The sequence below is a fragment of the Protomyctophum bolini genome (assembly GCF_963924005.1).
Source record: "Protomyctophum bolini genome assembly, chromosome: 20".
Lineage (NCBI taxonomy): Eukaryota > Metazoa > Chordata > Actinopteri > Myctophiformes > Myctophidae > Protomyctophum > Protomyctophum bolini.
In genome coordinates this window covers 15,428,413-15,442,975 of record NC_137881.1, presented here as the reverse complement: position 1 = coordinate 15,442,975, position 14,563 = coordinate 15,428,413, and the positions used below count along the sequence as shown (strand labels likewise).

General features: G+C 41.6%; 3 protein-coding genes across 4 annotated transcripts; 1 reads left to right on the top strand and 2 right to left on the bottom strand.

The window, feature by feature from the left end:
- Nucleotides 1-749: 749 nt before the first annotated feature.
- LOC308334887 (elongator complex protein 5-like) lies at nt 750-3,104 on the bottom strand. Its single transcript, XM_080791776.1, has 9 exons — nt 3,029-3,104; nt 2,775-2,925; nt 2,560-2,620; nt 2,392-2,472; nt 2,036-2,247; nt 1,635-1,810; nt 1,459-1,554; nt 1,267-1,367; nt 750-1,086 (listed from the first exon to the last, which is right to left on the bottom strand). The coding sequence occupies exons 2-9, from the start codon at nt 2,827-2,829 to the stop codon at nt 978-980; spliced, it is 891 nt and encodes a 296-aa protein (XP_080647902.1). The 5' UTR covers nt 2,830-2,925; nt 3,029-3,104; the 3' UTR covers nt 750-977.
- A 216-nt stretch (nt 3,105-3,320) lies between these two features.
- On the top strand, nt 3,321-8,353 carry phf23b (PHD finger protein 23b). The gene is made up of 5 exons (XM_080791775.1): nt 3,321-3,871; nt 5,257-5,288; nt 5,402-5,494; nt 5,599-6,229; nt 6,406-8,353. The coding sequence occupies exons 1-5, from the start codon at nt 3,844-3,846 to the stop codon at nt 6,597-6,599; spliced, it is 978 nt and encodes a 325-aa protein (XP_080647901.1). The 5' UTR covers nt 3,321-3,843; the 3' UTR covers nt 6,600-8,353.
- A 42-nt stretch (nt 8,354-8,395) lies between these two features.
- Nucleotides 8,396-10,688, bottom strand: LOC308334895 (uncharacterized protein). Of its 2 annotated transcripts, none has more exons than XM_080791785.1 (5): nt 10,603-10,688; nt 10,401-10,499; nt 9,394-9,623; nt 9,108-9,171; nt 8,396-8,608 (listed from the first exon to the last, which is right to left on the bottom strand). In XM_080791785.1, the coding sequence occupies exons 2-5, from the start codon at nt 10,497-10,499 to the stop codon at nt 8,570-8,572; spliced, it is 432 nt and encodes a 143-aa protein (XP_080647911.1). In that variant the 5' UTR covers nt 10,603-10,688; the 3' UTR covers nt 8,396-8,569. The 2 variants fall into 2 exon arrangements, with proteins under 2 accessions (XP_080647911.1, XP_080647912.1); XM_080791786.1 differs by having other exon boundaries at nt 8,470-8,608; nt 9,418-9,623.
- Nucleotides 10,689-14,563: the final 3,875 nt, after the last annotated feature.

Sequence of the window (14,563 nt, the reverse complement as noted above, 5' to 3'; positions counted from 1 at the left end):
TCAAACAATACAGTTCAGAGTGAAAATAAATAATGGCAATCAAATTAACATCTGAGGAAAAAGTGATGGCTCAATAAACTAGATGTCATGCTGCTTTCCCAGATTAGGCTAATCACATCCCAGTGGAATAATAATGAAAATCATTTGGGGTGGGGTAGTGCTGTATTCACAATTTATTTTAATACATAGATATTAATATAATACAAAATCATTTATGCCTAAATTACTCACAGGATAGTGATTACGGCAAGTCCAGAATAAAATACAATAAACCAAAAAAGCATTCTTAGAGACTGCAAATCTATTAAAGGGGAATAACACTCATTTTCAACATTTTACTATGTCATTAACATTAATATACCTTTGAGCCGTTTGTGGAAATAATAAAAAAAAGTCCAACATTCAGTGTTTCCTAGAACTGGAGGTATGAAAAAAATCATTAACATTGTGAATCAAATCTTGATGATGTCATCAAGATGTGATTCACAATGTTAATGTTTTTTTTCATACCACAAGGTATATTAATGTCATAGTAAAATGTTGAAAATGAGTGGTATTCCCCTTTAAGTGGGTCAGGGGGACAACGATAACTTCAGAGTTCAATAATACAATGTTCTGCTGCCTCCTGCATTATGTGCAATTTCAAAACAGGACTGTTGCGTGATTTCCAACGAGCACTTCCAAACTCAAGCACACACACACACACACACACACAAAAAGTGTGAGAGAAAGTAGCTCGAGTCATAACATGTCTATGGTGGATTTGTATGAAACAAAAGCTTGACAGATACAAAGTGGATAAACTAAGCTTTTCGTACAGCTGCAATGTTGGTGAGTTATAACATTCAATGAATGGGCTGTTAGGGGTTGGTATTGCAACTTTAGATTTCAGATAGCATAATAACATTTAAGTTGCTTGCAGAAAGCCGTGAATGGCAAGGTTGGCACAAAATGGAAACTCCAGTGGGTTTCTAGGCCTAGACGTCAAGATCATCATCAGGATCCTCCTGGTCATAGTCGTCATTGGCATCAGGCTCATACAGAATCTTCCCTGAACCGGGGCCTGATTTAAGGAGAACTGATTTCCTGTTGAACAACATGATAGGGTGGTTTGGTGAATAATTCCTCAAAACAGTAACATTAATTTGTGAGGGAAAGGCTGTATGCACATCCAAGCAGTTTTTAGGCCAGGTGCAGGATAAAAGAAAGATTAAAGGAAATTGATATTGGATTACAGCTCCAAAAAGGAAAGGCAACCTGACTCACTTCTCTTTACTGAAGACAAAGGGAAGAGACAGTTTTTCCTTGGCTTCTCGCTCTGTGTTGGATAAGCGAAGGTTGAAAGTCAGGTTGGCTGCTGGGTCCGCCTGTGGAAACAAGACACAAACTAAGTCCCTCTATGTTTAGCCCTGAAACTTTATTCTGGTTAACAGAGTATGGTATTAAAAAGCGGTGGACCTCAAGTTCACCAGGTTCAGCCTGTATGGTTCCAGGTTGACATGGCTTGCTCTGTACTGTGACTGTAAGATCATCTTTGATCGTGAAAATATCTTCCTATGGACAGAGAACAAACTGTAGTGAATATGAAATCAGTGTAGGTGCCAGTAAAACAAATCCCAAGAAACGCATCTTACGTGTTGCATAACCTTCCCAGACTTTAAGCGTCTTGTTGTTTTTGCGGCCGCTTCGTGTCCTCTGAGCCCAGGAGTCAAAGCGATGACTGCAGTGGCCAAGTGGCCCACACTTCCTACGATGCCATGCTGATGAAGGTCTGAGTGCAGCAGGCCAATAACTGTTCTCACAGCTCCCCCTAATGTAAACAGACGACAAATCAATGGAGAAAGCCGTCAAGACAAGTGCAAAGAGCTTAGAATATAATGTTAAAGCATAATGTCAATTTGAGTCTTAATGTAGTAGGGCTTGGAGCACTTTATTTTATTTTTTTGCCTTCATCCAGTAAACATAGTTAATGCATTATATGACACTAATAATCTTAACAGCAGCAAGAACAACAGGTATAGATGATAGAACATACCTTTCTTTAGTTGCTGAAGACATTTACAGATGGCAAAGGGGCTGAGATGTCTCAAAACCCACGAAATAGAGTCGATTACTAGGGTCACCGGCCTTGACTGTGGTGTTTGCTTGATAAGATTGACAATCTCCTCGGCAGAGAACTGTTGAACTGTGAAAGGTGGATGTTCGGTCCATCCAAGGGGGTCCAAGTATGCATTGTGAAAGTGTAGCCTATAAAGTTGAAGAAACAATAGGTGGTTATATTGCTTATACTAGCTTAGCCATGGTTCACATGATGATGTCATGTCTCAGTTATGTTAAGTTATTGTTATAGCTATGACACAAATATAGTCTACAATTGTTGACAATGATTACCTTTGAATGGAAGATCCTTTCAATCCATCATTAAGCTCTTCTTCACTAACATCAAAGCCCAAGACATGGACAACTTCCGCCCTAAAGAGAAATTAGAAAACAATAGTCCATGTTTTGTATGAATGATCAAACTGTCGATCAATAAAGTATAACCCTTACCCTGCCTACCTGTCTAATGCTGCTTTTATGAAGCTCTTGAGAAGGCGTCGACCAGAGTAGTTTACAGAATCTGCGAATTAAAGTAGAGTTTACATTTACAAAGTTTAATTACAGTGCTTATGTTATGGCCAGATAATGCGACATTGTTAGGCAGTTGTGCTTGACATGTACTGTGATCCTCTAATCTGTTAATAAATACTTCAATCAATCACAGCACATTTTACCCTGAATTATAATAAAGCCTCCTGCTTCGATTCCTTGCACCATGTCAAGCAACATGGTCACTTTGGTCAGATTGGATCCAAGTAACTTCAGCTAGCTACTATAGCTAGCATGTCCCTGATGCGTGATATCCATGTACATCATCGCTAAATCCTTGGATAAAGGACCGACAACCAGTGTGGGTAAATGAAAGGTCAACAAACATAGAACGCCAACATATTCAAGATTAGGTTTTTAAGCAGGATAATTAACAAACATTTAAAACATCCCCGTCTTTAAAAATCTATAACATTGATCCAGAGCTGATAGTTGTGCCTGCACCCGAAAATAACTTCATATCCCATGGATCTCTTTCACAAATTCACAGCGATGGCATGCGGGAAATGTAGTTCGGAAGCGTCCGCAGTACACTCCAACATTGCCTTACACGCTCATAATGGTAAACTACAATGCCCGGCATGCACGAGACCACACAACCAGCGCGCTGGCAACCACGAGAGACTTCAGCAATCAGTGAGTGCGCGCGCCGCGCAAGACAAGAAGAGCGTACGGAATTGTATTTTTAGTCCCAACTACTCCACTCGTTTGTTTGCCGTAATATGATGGCGAAAAAGACAGAAACTTCAACTGCAGACCGTCGATGGTAGAAATGTTTCTTTTATGGACCTCCGGGAAGTTGTGATCGCGATCTTCTAGCAGGAGTTCACCTCCAGCTCCCCCGAAAATAGCTGGTTTCACTGCGAAGATTATTTATGTAATAACGAATAGACGGCGGTGAGGTGACGGAGAAAAACTAGCAGCCTGGCGACGGCGTTTCAGATTAGCCCCCTTATGCATCGAGGATCCACGGGGGACTGAACCGCAAACCTACCGCCGTTTTGTCGAGGATTTGTTTTTTCGGCTAAGTTGCCTGAGCGTCCTTCAAGGAGTGTTTTCGTCCCGCGGTGAGGGAGCAGCAGCCACGCCGGGGAGGAGGCATCGCTCCACGGCTACTACTCGGCGGCTAGCACCGCTCCGCTGGCTGCCACCGACCCGACGCACCGAGGCCTCCTGGGCTCCGAGGAGGGGACAATGCTTGAAATAATGTCCGAGCATCAAGGTAACGTTGTTGTAGCCCACCGCTGTGTGGTTCCGATGGTTGAGGGGGCATTCAGAGTCAGACTTTGTTGACCGGACCGCCCGCTGTCATGTCTGTCTTGGTTGTTGCACAGGGTATTAAAAGCTAAAGCTGCGTTAGCATCGATGCTAGCTCATGACTTTTCCCCCTTTTTGAAGAAGCGGGACATGAAAGTTGAAAGCTCGTGTATATTTACGACAGTTAACATGTATATCTGCGTGACGTTGTGACATTAAACACTTTAAAAGTGTCATGGATCTCGATAGCGCGACATGGTGACAGCGGTAGGGTTAACGGTTGTAAGTAACCCACCCTGCGACGCAACGACGGACAGGTTGGCAAGTAAAAAGGACAGATCTGCAAGCCATCAACCCCGTCGCCTCGCAACGCGCCGGGGGCTAGTAGATCTGCTCTTTATTTAGCAAGCGGCGACAGCTAACGCGCCATGATAACTACTTCGACGAATAGTTTTTCAACCAACCTCAAATGTAAAATTAATTTGAAGCACCACCCTCCTGTGAATCTCTCAGCCGGTGTTTTGACTGCTGGTTGTGTTTAAAACAAGATTTTCCATCCAGCAGCAACGCCGCTTCTTTCTGACCATACTGGCTAATGATGCTAATGGTACACCCCACCAGGAAGCTAACAGGCTAACTGAGTGGATCAGTTGATAAGGGGACCAAACTGTATTTAACACTGGTGAATGATATACAGTCACTTACACTAGCACTTTCATACAGCAACAACACGGCTAAGTGATGCAAGTTAAAATTCATCCAAACTTGTTGCTGTCGCTCTCCCAGCAGTCAGTCGAGTGTCGACATAACGGTTTAGCCTCTTGCCTGCTTGTCACAAACGGCCAACAAGCTAACTAAACATCAAGGGTTATGGGAACTGCAATCGATCATGTAACATTACATAATAAATAATATGCGATATATGTATGAGTGGTTATGTTGGATGAATGAGCAAGTGGTGTGCGAGAGGCCCGTCCCCACTGCTGGACATTAGCTATCGTTAGCGACTTAATGCATTTAAACCTCGGCTCGCTGGCTGGATGGTTTAGATTAAAATAATCCACTTCTTTGACTGTGACACAATGGGTCTGTCGATCGATCTCACGATCTGTCTTTTATACGAACCGGACGTATCAAACGGTGACATAACAAAACCTTTCCTCATGGCAACAGTATTAGTTGAAACTTGAAATGTGTTTAATAAGCAGGCTAATGCTAATGATGCTATTGGTCTACGTTAGCTTTCACCGTATCCCGATGCAAGCATGCACGACATCGCTGTACACTACTGTCTGCACAACTACCGTATACATTGTGACTAACATGGCAATTTTCTTCTCTCTGTTGCAGATTCATTATTGACGTGCAAAACAGAACCTCTGGTAGGTACCCTTTTGATTTTAAGAATTCGTTTATTTTATTGATTTAGCCATTGGCTTCATGTGCATGTTTGTGTACTAAAGTCATTTTAATAAGCCAGTATTTACTTTTGTAGCCTCCAGAGAGGAGAAAGAGGACTGTTGAAGACTTCAACAAGTTCTGCAACTTTGTTCTGGCATATGCTGGTTACATCCCCAGCCCAAAAGAGGTATTTATTTGTGAGACTGTTTTGTGAAGTGCTGAACTTTTGCATTTGCCCCAATGCTCAAGTTGTGGGAGGATACTAAGAATCTTTATTGCATTTTTCTGTAGGAGAGTTCATGGTCTCCCACGTCATCCAGCTCTGCACACAGTTCAGGGCTGTCGGCGGACGGTGGTGGTGGAGGCGGCGGTGGTGGTGGCACCACTATGGGAGCTACGTGGGGCGATGGAGGCTCTGACATCCACACCATCCACACTTTTGTCCGCAAAGCCCGTGCCAACAAGGGCAAGAACATTCGCCGTATGCATTCGGACAGCCAGCTGCTAGAGAAGATGCGCCTTAAAGACTCTCTGTACGACAGCCAGGCTGGCACTAAGACAGAGCGCAAGAAGGACAAAAAACTTAAAAGGTTGTCTGTGGGCTCGGCCATGGCAGTGGGAGATAGCGGGAGCAGCGAAGGCGAGAAGCGTGCCCGCATCAAACGTAGCAAAAACCCCAAAAAGCCAAAAGTGCCCAAGAAGCTCAAGAGCTCAGCCACTCAAAGCGAGACAGACTCAGAGACAGGCCACCAACATACTGAGGTACGACCTATCAGGGAGGAGCTGACGGGGCATGACGTCTCCGTCCACGGTGCACAGGGGCTGGGGAAGTTGCAGACAGAGGAGTCTACCAGGGAAGCGGAGATGAGCTCGAGTGAGGGTGAGACCTGGATAGCAGATGAGGACATCATGGTGGAGTCAGGTATAAGACTTTTAACGCTTGTGCTTTAAGAGTATGTATATCATTAAAATCTACACTCTTGATGCCTTTGTCCTACACATCCTTCTAGTGTTTACTAGTTTTATATGTACTCATTGAGGACATGCCCCCAATACAGCCTGTAACTGTCTATTATTTTTTCCCCTCTGCCTACGCAGGTGACGATTCATGGGACTTGATCACCTGTTACTGTGGAAAACCATTTGCAGGTCGGCCCATGATCGAGTGCAATCAGTGCAGCATATGGGTGCACTTGTCGTGCGCCAAGATTAAGAAGTCTAACGTTCCTGACATATTTTACTGTCACAAGTGTAGGGACGGACGGCGGTCAGGACATAAGAAAGACCCCTAAAGATAAGGGGATTGGGAGTATGACAAGCCCCATTCCCCTCTTATTCTGTCCCCCCACACCTGTTGTTTTGGGCAATGCCTACAGCCAAAACAGCCTAAAATCTCACCCGGATGGCAACTGTATTGCCAGTTTGTAAGTTTTCTTTTGACAATCACAACCATTCTTATTTATCCATCAGTTGTTTTTCACACATTTTTGCCTTTGAGAACTGGACACAAAACGGGTGGTGGAGAATCATTTAATTTGTATTAACCCTTTAACTGTAAATTGGCTAAAAGACAACTATATATATATATACACACACACACAAACGTGCACCCCATTGGTTTTCAGATGTTCGCAGCAGATGTGAAGTTATGGAAAATTAAGTCATGATATTGATCGCTTAACAATAATTCTTAAATTGCTCCAAAATAAATTTGATATTTAAATTTTTATCAAGGGACAGGCATATTTAGTTTGTACATCGCTAGAATGCGACCACACACAAAATGTATATCTGCAGAGAAGGAAAAATGTCACTCCTTTTTGTTTTTGTTATATATCTATTAGTGCTAGTTCAACAGCTCATTTTGTTTTTCATTTGTTTTGGGATCCCCCAATTCGATTTCAGGTCTAACTTTGTGATGAATGTTTGAGCCTGGAAGCTCTTGTTTATAAAAAAAAGAATTACATAAAGTTACAGATCAAATCTGCTTTAAAACTGCACACAAACTGGATCTAAATTTGAAATTGCACACTATGACAATAGTGCACTTTTTTAATTGTGAATCCAAATTTCTTGGCCCTCTGCACATTTGGATGTTATGGGATATAATGGGCACTGTGCAGCTCTAGTCTGGCTTTCCAGAAGGTGACTTAACCATTTTTCGGTTCCAGTTCATTTTCACCAAAGCTTAATTTTGTGTATGTAATTATGTACGTATGTGTTGTCTGTCTTGTGCTGCCAAGCCAATCAAAGTTTTGGGATACTGAACCGGAACAAGAAATGGCTATGCCATCTTCTGGGAACATGGGACTAGTTCATGCACAGTGCCTATTTGCTACAACTGATGTAAGCTGTATTTAAGCTAGCATGTAACTTATGTGCATTTGTATCTCGGCGCTTAATGTTTCTCCCTGTCTGGTTTATCAGTTATTGGTTGCCATTCATCATCAACCTCTAATTGGAACATTGACAACTGTTTTTTTTTCTTTTTTTCTCCATGTGTATTTTCTGTTTTGTTTTTCATTATTGAAAGGCATCTGATTTGGGAGCGAGGTGTGATAGTTTTGTTATAAAATGAAAGCTGGGCCAATGCTTTACCATGTAGAAGTGGCTTAGAAGAGACTTGTGCATGAATGGTTGTAAAATATTTTCGTTTTTCTATTTTACTTTCTTTTATTTTATTTCTTTTGTTAGCTTTCTGAGAAGTGGGAGAAGATTCTCCCAAATCAGAAGAATGGACATAACAAAAATGGTTGTCTCACGTCGAGAACGAAGTTGACTGTAGTGTACAGAAAAATAAGTTGACACCACGTGAGTCGTGGCATGCTTTTTCCTTTGCTGGAGGGAGAGTTATGTTTAGTCCCCAATAGCATATGCACTCTCTCCATCACTCCTTCAGTTCTATGTATATACCCTATTCTTTGACAACTGTACATATGTGAAAGTGAAGAGAGAGAATAGCCAAGCAAATACTATATTTTCTGCATTCTAATATTGTTTTTCTTTAACTGTAGCTTGAAAAATAAAAGTGTTTTTGGGGAACGTGTTTATTCAATTTTATTTAAATACAGAAGTAAATATACTTTTTTTTTACATTCGATATAAGCAAACTGTCTCATTGTATCCACTAGAGGGAGACGGTCAACAAGTATATCAGTTTGGCAGCTCATAAAAGATGAATAAATATTCATCAATTACATAAACAATCTTAACAAATGAATGCAGAATTCAGATTGGACTTGAGAAAACAGGAATGATGCCCTTAATTATGGAATTCTTCCAAGTGGTCGTCGGGTTCATCCTGTAACAAAATGTACATATCATGAATCACAGATAAGGTGATCTTAAAGGACGACTTCATCCATTTTCAAGCTATCTTTTGGTCCATATATATATAGTGTCCACACAGTCCTATGAGACACCGACTTTGTAGACTGAGCATAATGAGCATCGTAAGGATCAATGATATGAAGATAGGTTGAAAATTGGTGAAGTCATCCTTTAAGTTGTAGGATCATGGAAAATGGCAGTACATGAAACAATATCAAAAAGTGTTAGAAATGGTGTATTGTTAGACGTGTCTGGCAGGGCTTCCGTTGAAGGAATGACCCACATGACACATTTACTTAAACACTTGAACCCCAGCTTCCATATTCTGGGGGGAATGTTCACCAAAAATACATTATATTTAACCACGCTAGACACTGATCTCACAGAAACTGTTTTGAAAAGTAAAATTCAATATGTGACAACGGCATGAAAGATACATGTGTACGTTTTTTCACAATGATCTGTCTTACCTTTCTGCCCCGGTGGCTAGTCATAATAGAGCTGTCAATGGGATCTAGAGGAGCCATCTTTTTCCTAGCGAGCAAGGGCAGGGGAAAACAAGATAACACATTACTGCTGTAAGAAGCATTGAATTTGTGGTATGATGGACAACACCAAATTATGCAATGTTCCATCTACATCTATCTGTTTAGTTCACATACTGTAGTGCTTGGAAACACTGATTTGAGTAAGTAACTTATTTCTTTCCTATCATCAATGTAATGTCATATAAATAATATGTTCAATATTATTTACTTGTTGCGTTCATCATGTCCACACCTCTCAGTGTTTTTACGGTGGTGACGGTGCTGGCTGTTGTGGTGCACAGAAAGGTTCTCCAGTGGGGTGAGGAACTGGGTGGCAGACTGGGAATGGTGAACCTCCAGATTGCGGCCTGTGTCCATTGCGTCCCCCAGTGAGAGATCTCCCGGCTCAGTGCGATCAGGCAGACTGGGAAAGAACTCTTGCTCCAGCCAGGTCGCATCCTAAGACAAGGAGTAAAGCACAGAAATTATCAAATACATTTGAATAAATTACTGAGAGAATTAACCCAATAATAAAGCTGTGAGATATCAGAATCAACTTTATTGTCATATCACAGGCTTACAAGTGTAAATAATTGGGTGTTTATTTGTTAGTTTTTTTGTTTGTTTTTTGCAAGCTCCATTTATTTCCCCCCCCACTTATAGAAAAGGGAATGATGGGGGTGGAGGGGATGGGGGGGAAGAAAGAGCAAGGAGAAAAACAGTAAAGAAACATTTTAGGCATAGGCAAATATACACTTGACTACCAATAGGCTATAGTAATTATCTTCAGCAAAGCATTAATTTATGTACATTGCCATATAACTTACATCAGTTTGACACTGCTTGCAGTCTTACTTTAATGTGTACTGTACATAATGAAGATTTAAAGCCCTAACCACACCTTGGGTCCAAATGGTTGCAAGGAGTTGCATGGTGACCCTTTGGTGTGGTTTGGGCCATTGAATTCCATGCGTTGAATCACTTCGGACAACTAGGGCCGATGTGTGTCAACATGCAACAGGACATATCACATCGCTGGGACAATGCTAAAACCGTCTCGACCCTTTGGTGTGGTTAGGGCTTGAAACCGTCATTATGAAAATAAAAACTGGATAATGTGTGTTTTTTTCCTTCACTACACCACAATTGTTATTATCAAGGTAAATATAATAGAAGCCTTAAAGTGTACAGACGTAATGACTAATTTGAGTGTGCGTTTGTGTATAAAAATCATACCCTTTTGGCTCTGAGTCTGTTGGGCAAGAGAGAGGCAGACATCTCCTCCAGCAACAGGTAAAAAGCCAGGAAAGGTAGCACACATCTGGAACAAAACATCTGGTGCAGACAGACAGATACAAATTTGGTTAAGGGGCATAAAAAAAATGCTTACTAAACTAAGTTGAAATCATTCAAAGAGCAGATTGTGCCAATAACTCACCTTCTCACAATCACAAGAGTTAGTCAGGGTTGAGTCGGCAGTTCCTTGATGATATTGGCTCCAGTTCTTTGTCTAGTATGGCCAGTGTGGTGGGTATTTGTAGCCAAGGGTATGGGGTGGGTTTATATATGTGACAAAAGGACTGTTTAGGCTAAGGGTGTGTATACTGGAGACTGTGACTTCAGACATGCCAATTATGCATTAATGGTTCCATAAAAAAACTTCACAAGCAGCGCCAAAGGTTTTTCCCTGAAAACATCCCATCACACTATGCGTACGTGCACGCACGTGCACACCCACCCGCCAATGGTAGATATGAGGAGAGACGGGAGCATGATAAGGACATCATTGGATGTTGTAGTTATGCTCTTGTGTCAGGGTTGCACATCTGGTTTGAACTTGATCTCATTCTGATTATTTTCAGCATTTTCCATGGTGCTCTAGTCTAAATGTCCACTCTCATACCTACACACATTTTTAATGGAGTGATTGGGTTAAATTGGTATAGGTTACGGCGTTTCAGTAGATGTATATTAATATATTTATATATATGTAAATTATATAGATAGATAGATAGATAGATAGATAGATAGATAGATAGATAGATAGATAGATAGATAGATAGATAGATTGTATATTATGTTCACTCATTCAGAGATCCAATGCAGATTTGTCTTGTGTTTCATTCTCACTGCTGTTGCTGCTATTACACCATAATGTCCCTCACAGGATTAATGAAGGTTTATCTTATCTTGTCTTATGGTATGGTATGTTATGTTAACGGATCTTACCTTACACAGTGCTTTCAGCCTCTCAAAAGCATGGCCATTTTAGTTGAAACAAAGGATATGATGTACAGTATTAATACTTTTTAATCACTCTCTCCATCTCAGCTGACCTTTTGTCATCAGGACTATGACATATAGAATGCATGTCACACAAAATAGGAATATTTTAAGACTTAAAAGACTGTCCCATTAAAGAAAAAGACAAGCAATAGAATTATGATATTGATGCTGTGTGTGTGGCAATCTGGACAGCCTGATCTCTCGCTTCGCCCAATTTCACCAGTGGATCGCCATCTAGTTGAAATCACACACAAGCCCTCCCTCCCTTATGCACTCAGCACAAAACAAAGGGATTGATGGAGAGGGGAGATAGGGCTGGGAGTCCTCATGCATTCAGACACGTTTTCACTTTTCCTCTTTTCCCGCCCTGTCCTAATTATTTCTATTTTGGGATCAGCTGGACTCACCAAGTATAGAGTTGGTGCTGATAGATCCGCCATGTCTAAATAAACCAAGGCAAGACTGGTGGGTTCTTCCTGGGCTCTGAAAGACACCGCCTGGCAGTATGTCAGCATGGGGAGAAACCAGATAGACATCACTGATTACCTTCATTATGAGAGGTCTGCTCATTAGGAACCTTGTTCTCTGTGTGTGCGTGCAATCCGTGCATGTGCGTGTGTGTGTGTGTGATGTGTGTGTGTGATGTGTGTGTGTGTGTGTGTGTGTGTGTGTGTGTGTGTGTGTGTGTGTGTGTGTGTGCGCGTGCGTGTGGCTGTGTGCGTGTGTGCGTGCGTGGGGTAGACCCATGGGCTATTACTGCCTCTCACACACACACACACACACACACACACACACACACACACACACACACACACACACACACACACACACACACACACACACACACACACACACACACACACACACACAGTATACGAGCTTCCAATTCAGAGTGGGTGCGCAAGCGGAATGACCCGCCCCAGCTTTCGGCACTATAAGTATCCTGCATTGCACAAAGTACCAAATATAGACCCAGCAGGGACTGACACTGTGCCACAATTACTGTCCCACTGGATATAAAATTAAGGAAAAGCACCCTACAAAAAGAACCAGGGGGTTATATATATGGTTATGGAGCTAACGAGCGTGAGGTCCAATGGGAGGCTGTTCCAGAGTCTGGGGGCCCTGATGGCAAAAGGTCCTCGGTCACCAGCCTAGATTTAGGAACATCTAATAAGGTTGAATCAGAGGACCTCAAATAATTCATAGCCTACAGGATACAGGATAAACAAGTGAAATTGGAAGTGAAGGCACCAAGAAATGAGCAGACTTTATTTTACTGGGACACTGAGGCAACCCACCTAAAAAAATGTTTTCTGTTTATTGAAGAGCTGAGACACAGGGAACTCCTTGTTATGAGCAAACATGATAGCAATGAGTACTATCAAAATATAGACAGAGCATACTTACTCCACCTTTTAATATTTTTAAGTCTGCTTTATTTGTGTCGTTAATCTTTTGCAGTTCCAGTCCCAGTTTCTAGAGGTAACAATAACTCTTTTCTTTCTGTACCCAGCCTTTTTGAAAATTTTCTAGCTGGCCTCTGAGCAGCTTATACTGAACAATCAACACCGATGAAGGCCGGAATAAAACAATAATGTAATATAATGTAATATTAAAAAGCAAGTAGGCCTAACCTTGTTTTGTTGTGTGCAATCCTTCTGTCTTTATAATTGCATGGTTAAGTCTTAGGCCTATTTAGGACAAGGATTATCATGCACCTCAAATGATAAAGTACCACCAATCCTGTTGGAGCTCCAGGTGGTTGTCTTTCTCATCTACTGGATAGGCTTTCCTACCTTTATGGATAGTAGCCTACAGTGTAGTTAGAGAATGACAGGAAACAGGAAGAGAGGGAGACGGGGAGTGCCTACAGAAGGCTATAACCAGGCCATCAACCAATCAATCCATCCAGACCAGTGGTTCTCGAACATTTTCATGCCAAGGACCACAAATTGACATTAGCCTGCGGACCCCCATTTGAAAAAGATATGCCAACCAGGGACCGCCATAAGAGAAGAATTATATGGCTCTAGCCGTGATTCTTAACCATTTTAATTTCAAGGACGCCCAGTTTGACATGCATTAGTCTACCATTTAATGGCATTTATTGTAAAATCAATGTCAATTTAACCCTGAGAATGTGAAAATTGAACCAAATGGACCTGAGTTACAGACCCACAAGGGTCCATTTGGTTCCTATTTATAATTTAGATAGGGACCCCCTGGAACTCCCTCAAGGACCCCTGGTCCTTTGAGAACCAATGCTCCAGACATCCTTAACCATTCAGGAGACTAAAATCAGCAGCAGTGCTGCTCTGATCTCGAACCAACACCTACTTTTACATCATGTACTTTTCCAGGAGATAAAGTATGTCAAACAGAGGTAGGGCCAGCATAATCCCCTAAGTATTTTGCTCTTCCAGTCTGTCCACAAACAACTGAACTCTACTATATTTGCTTATGTTCTGACATAGGCAATTAGGCAATAGGCATGTATGCTTATGCCTAATTGCATAAGCATACTTGACACAATATAGCAGCCATTATTTAGTAACCGTCGCCCTCTGGTAGTTAGAACCATGCTCTAGTCAAACCAAAGGTGAACGAAATGACAGAACTTAACTTACTTAAGCCTGGCCCCTAACCTAACATGATGAAAGACATCGGTTTGCAATTAGAAAAGTTGATCCTCCACTCCAATTCTCCACCAGTCAACCCTCAAGTACGGCATCCCATTCCACTGATTGATCAGCAGCGCTTCTTTACTTTACCTCAACCTAAAATCTAGCTCCGCTTGGAACCTCAATATCTGCTACGCTTTAGCTAGATATTGAGGTTCCAAACGGAGCTACCTAAAATCTAAAGTGTCTGCAGTGAAGGTCATGACATTAGGTCTTGTTAGAGGAACCAAATGTGGCACACACACAAACAGCCCTCAACACAAATAATTTTATTGATTAATTGAAATATTTATTAACAGTTTGCAGAATTACAGTACATTTCAAGCACAAACTCAATACAAAGACTGTTAACTGTGAGTGGACGACCCAATTAAGCATTACAAGAAACCTTGTATGAGGGCTCCTGTTAAGGTCTTCAAGGTGTTTTTC

Bases quoted from the DNA above. Each gene is read 5' to 3' on its own strand.
- LOC308334895 (XM_080791785.1), bottom strand. From the start codon at position 10,499: ATGTTTTGTTCCAGATGTGTGCTACCTTTCCTGGCTTTTTACCTGTTG. The intron at 9,624-10,400 runs GTATGATTTTTA...TCCTTGTCTTAG, and splicing joins ACAGACTCAGAGCCAAAAGG to GATGCGACCTGGCTGGAGCA. The intron at 9,172-9,393 runs GTAAATAATATT...CTTGCTCGCTAG, and splicing joins GGACATGATGAACGCAACAA to GAAAAAGATGGCTCCTCTAG.
- LOC308334887 (XM_080791776.1), bottom strand. From the start codon at position 2,829: ATGTTGCTTGACATGGTGCAAGGAATCGAAGCAGGAGGCTTTATTATA. The intron at 2,621-2,774 runs GTAAAATGTGCT...TTTAATTCGCAG, and splicing joins AGGCTTTATTATAATTCAGG to ATTCTGTAAACTACTCTGGT. The intron at 2,248-2,391 runs GTAATCATTGTC...TCAACTTTATAG, and splicing joins AAAGGATCTTCCATTCAAAG to GCTACACTTTCACAATGCAT.
- phf23b (XM_080791775.1), top strand. From the start codon at position 3,844: ATGCTTGAAATAATGTCCGAGCATCAAG. The intron at 3,872-5,256 runs GTAACGTTGTTG...TCTCTGTTGCAG, and splicing joins AATAATGTCCGAGCATCAAG to ATTCATTATTGACGTGCAAA. The intron at 5,289-5,401 runs GTAGGTACCCTT...TTACTTTTGTAG, and splicing joins CGTGCAAAACAGAACCTCTG to CCTCCAGAGAGGAGAAAGAG.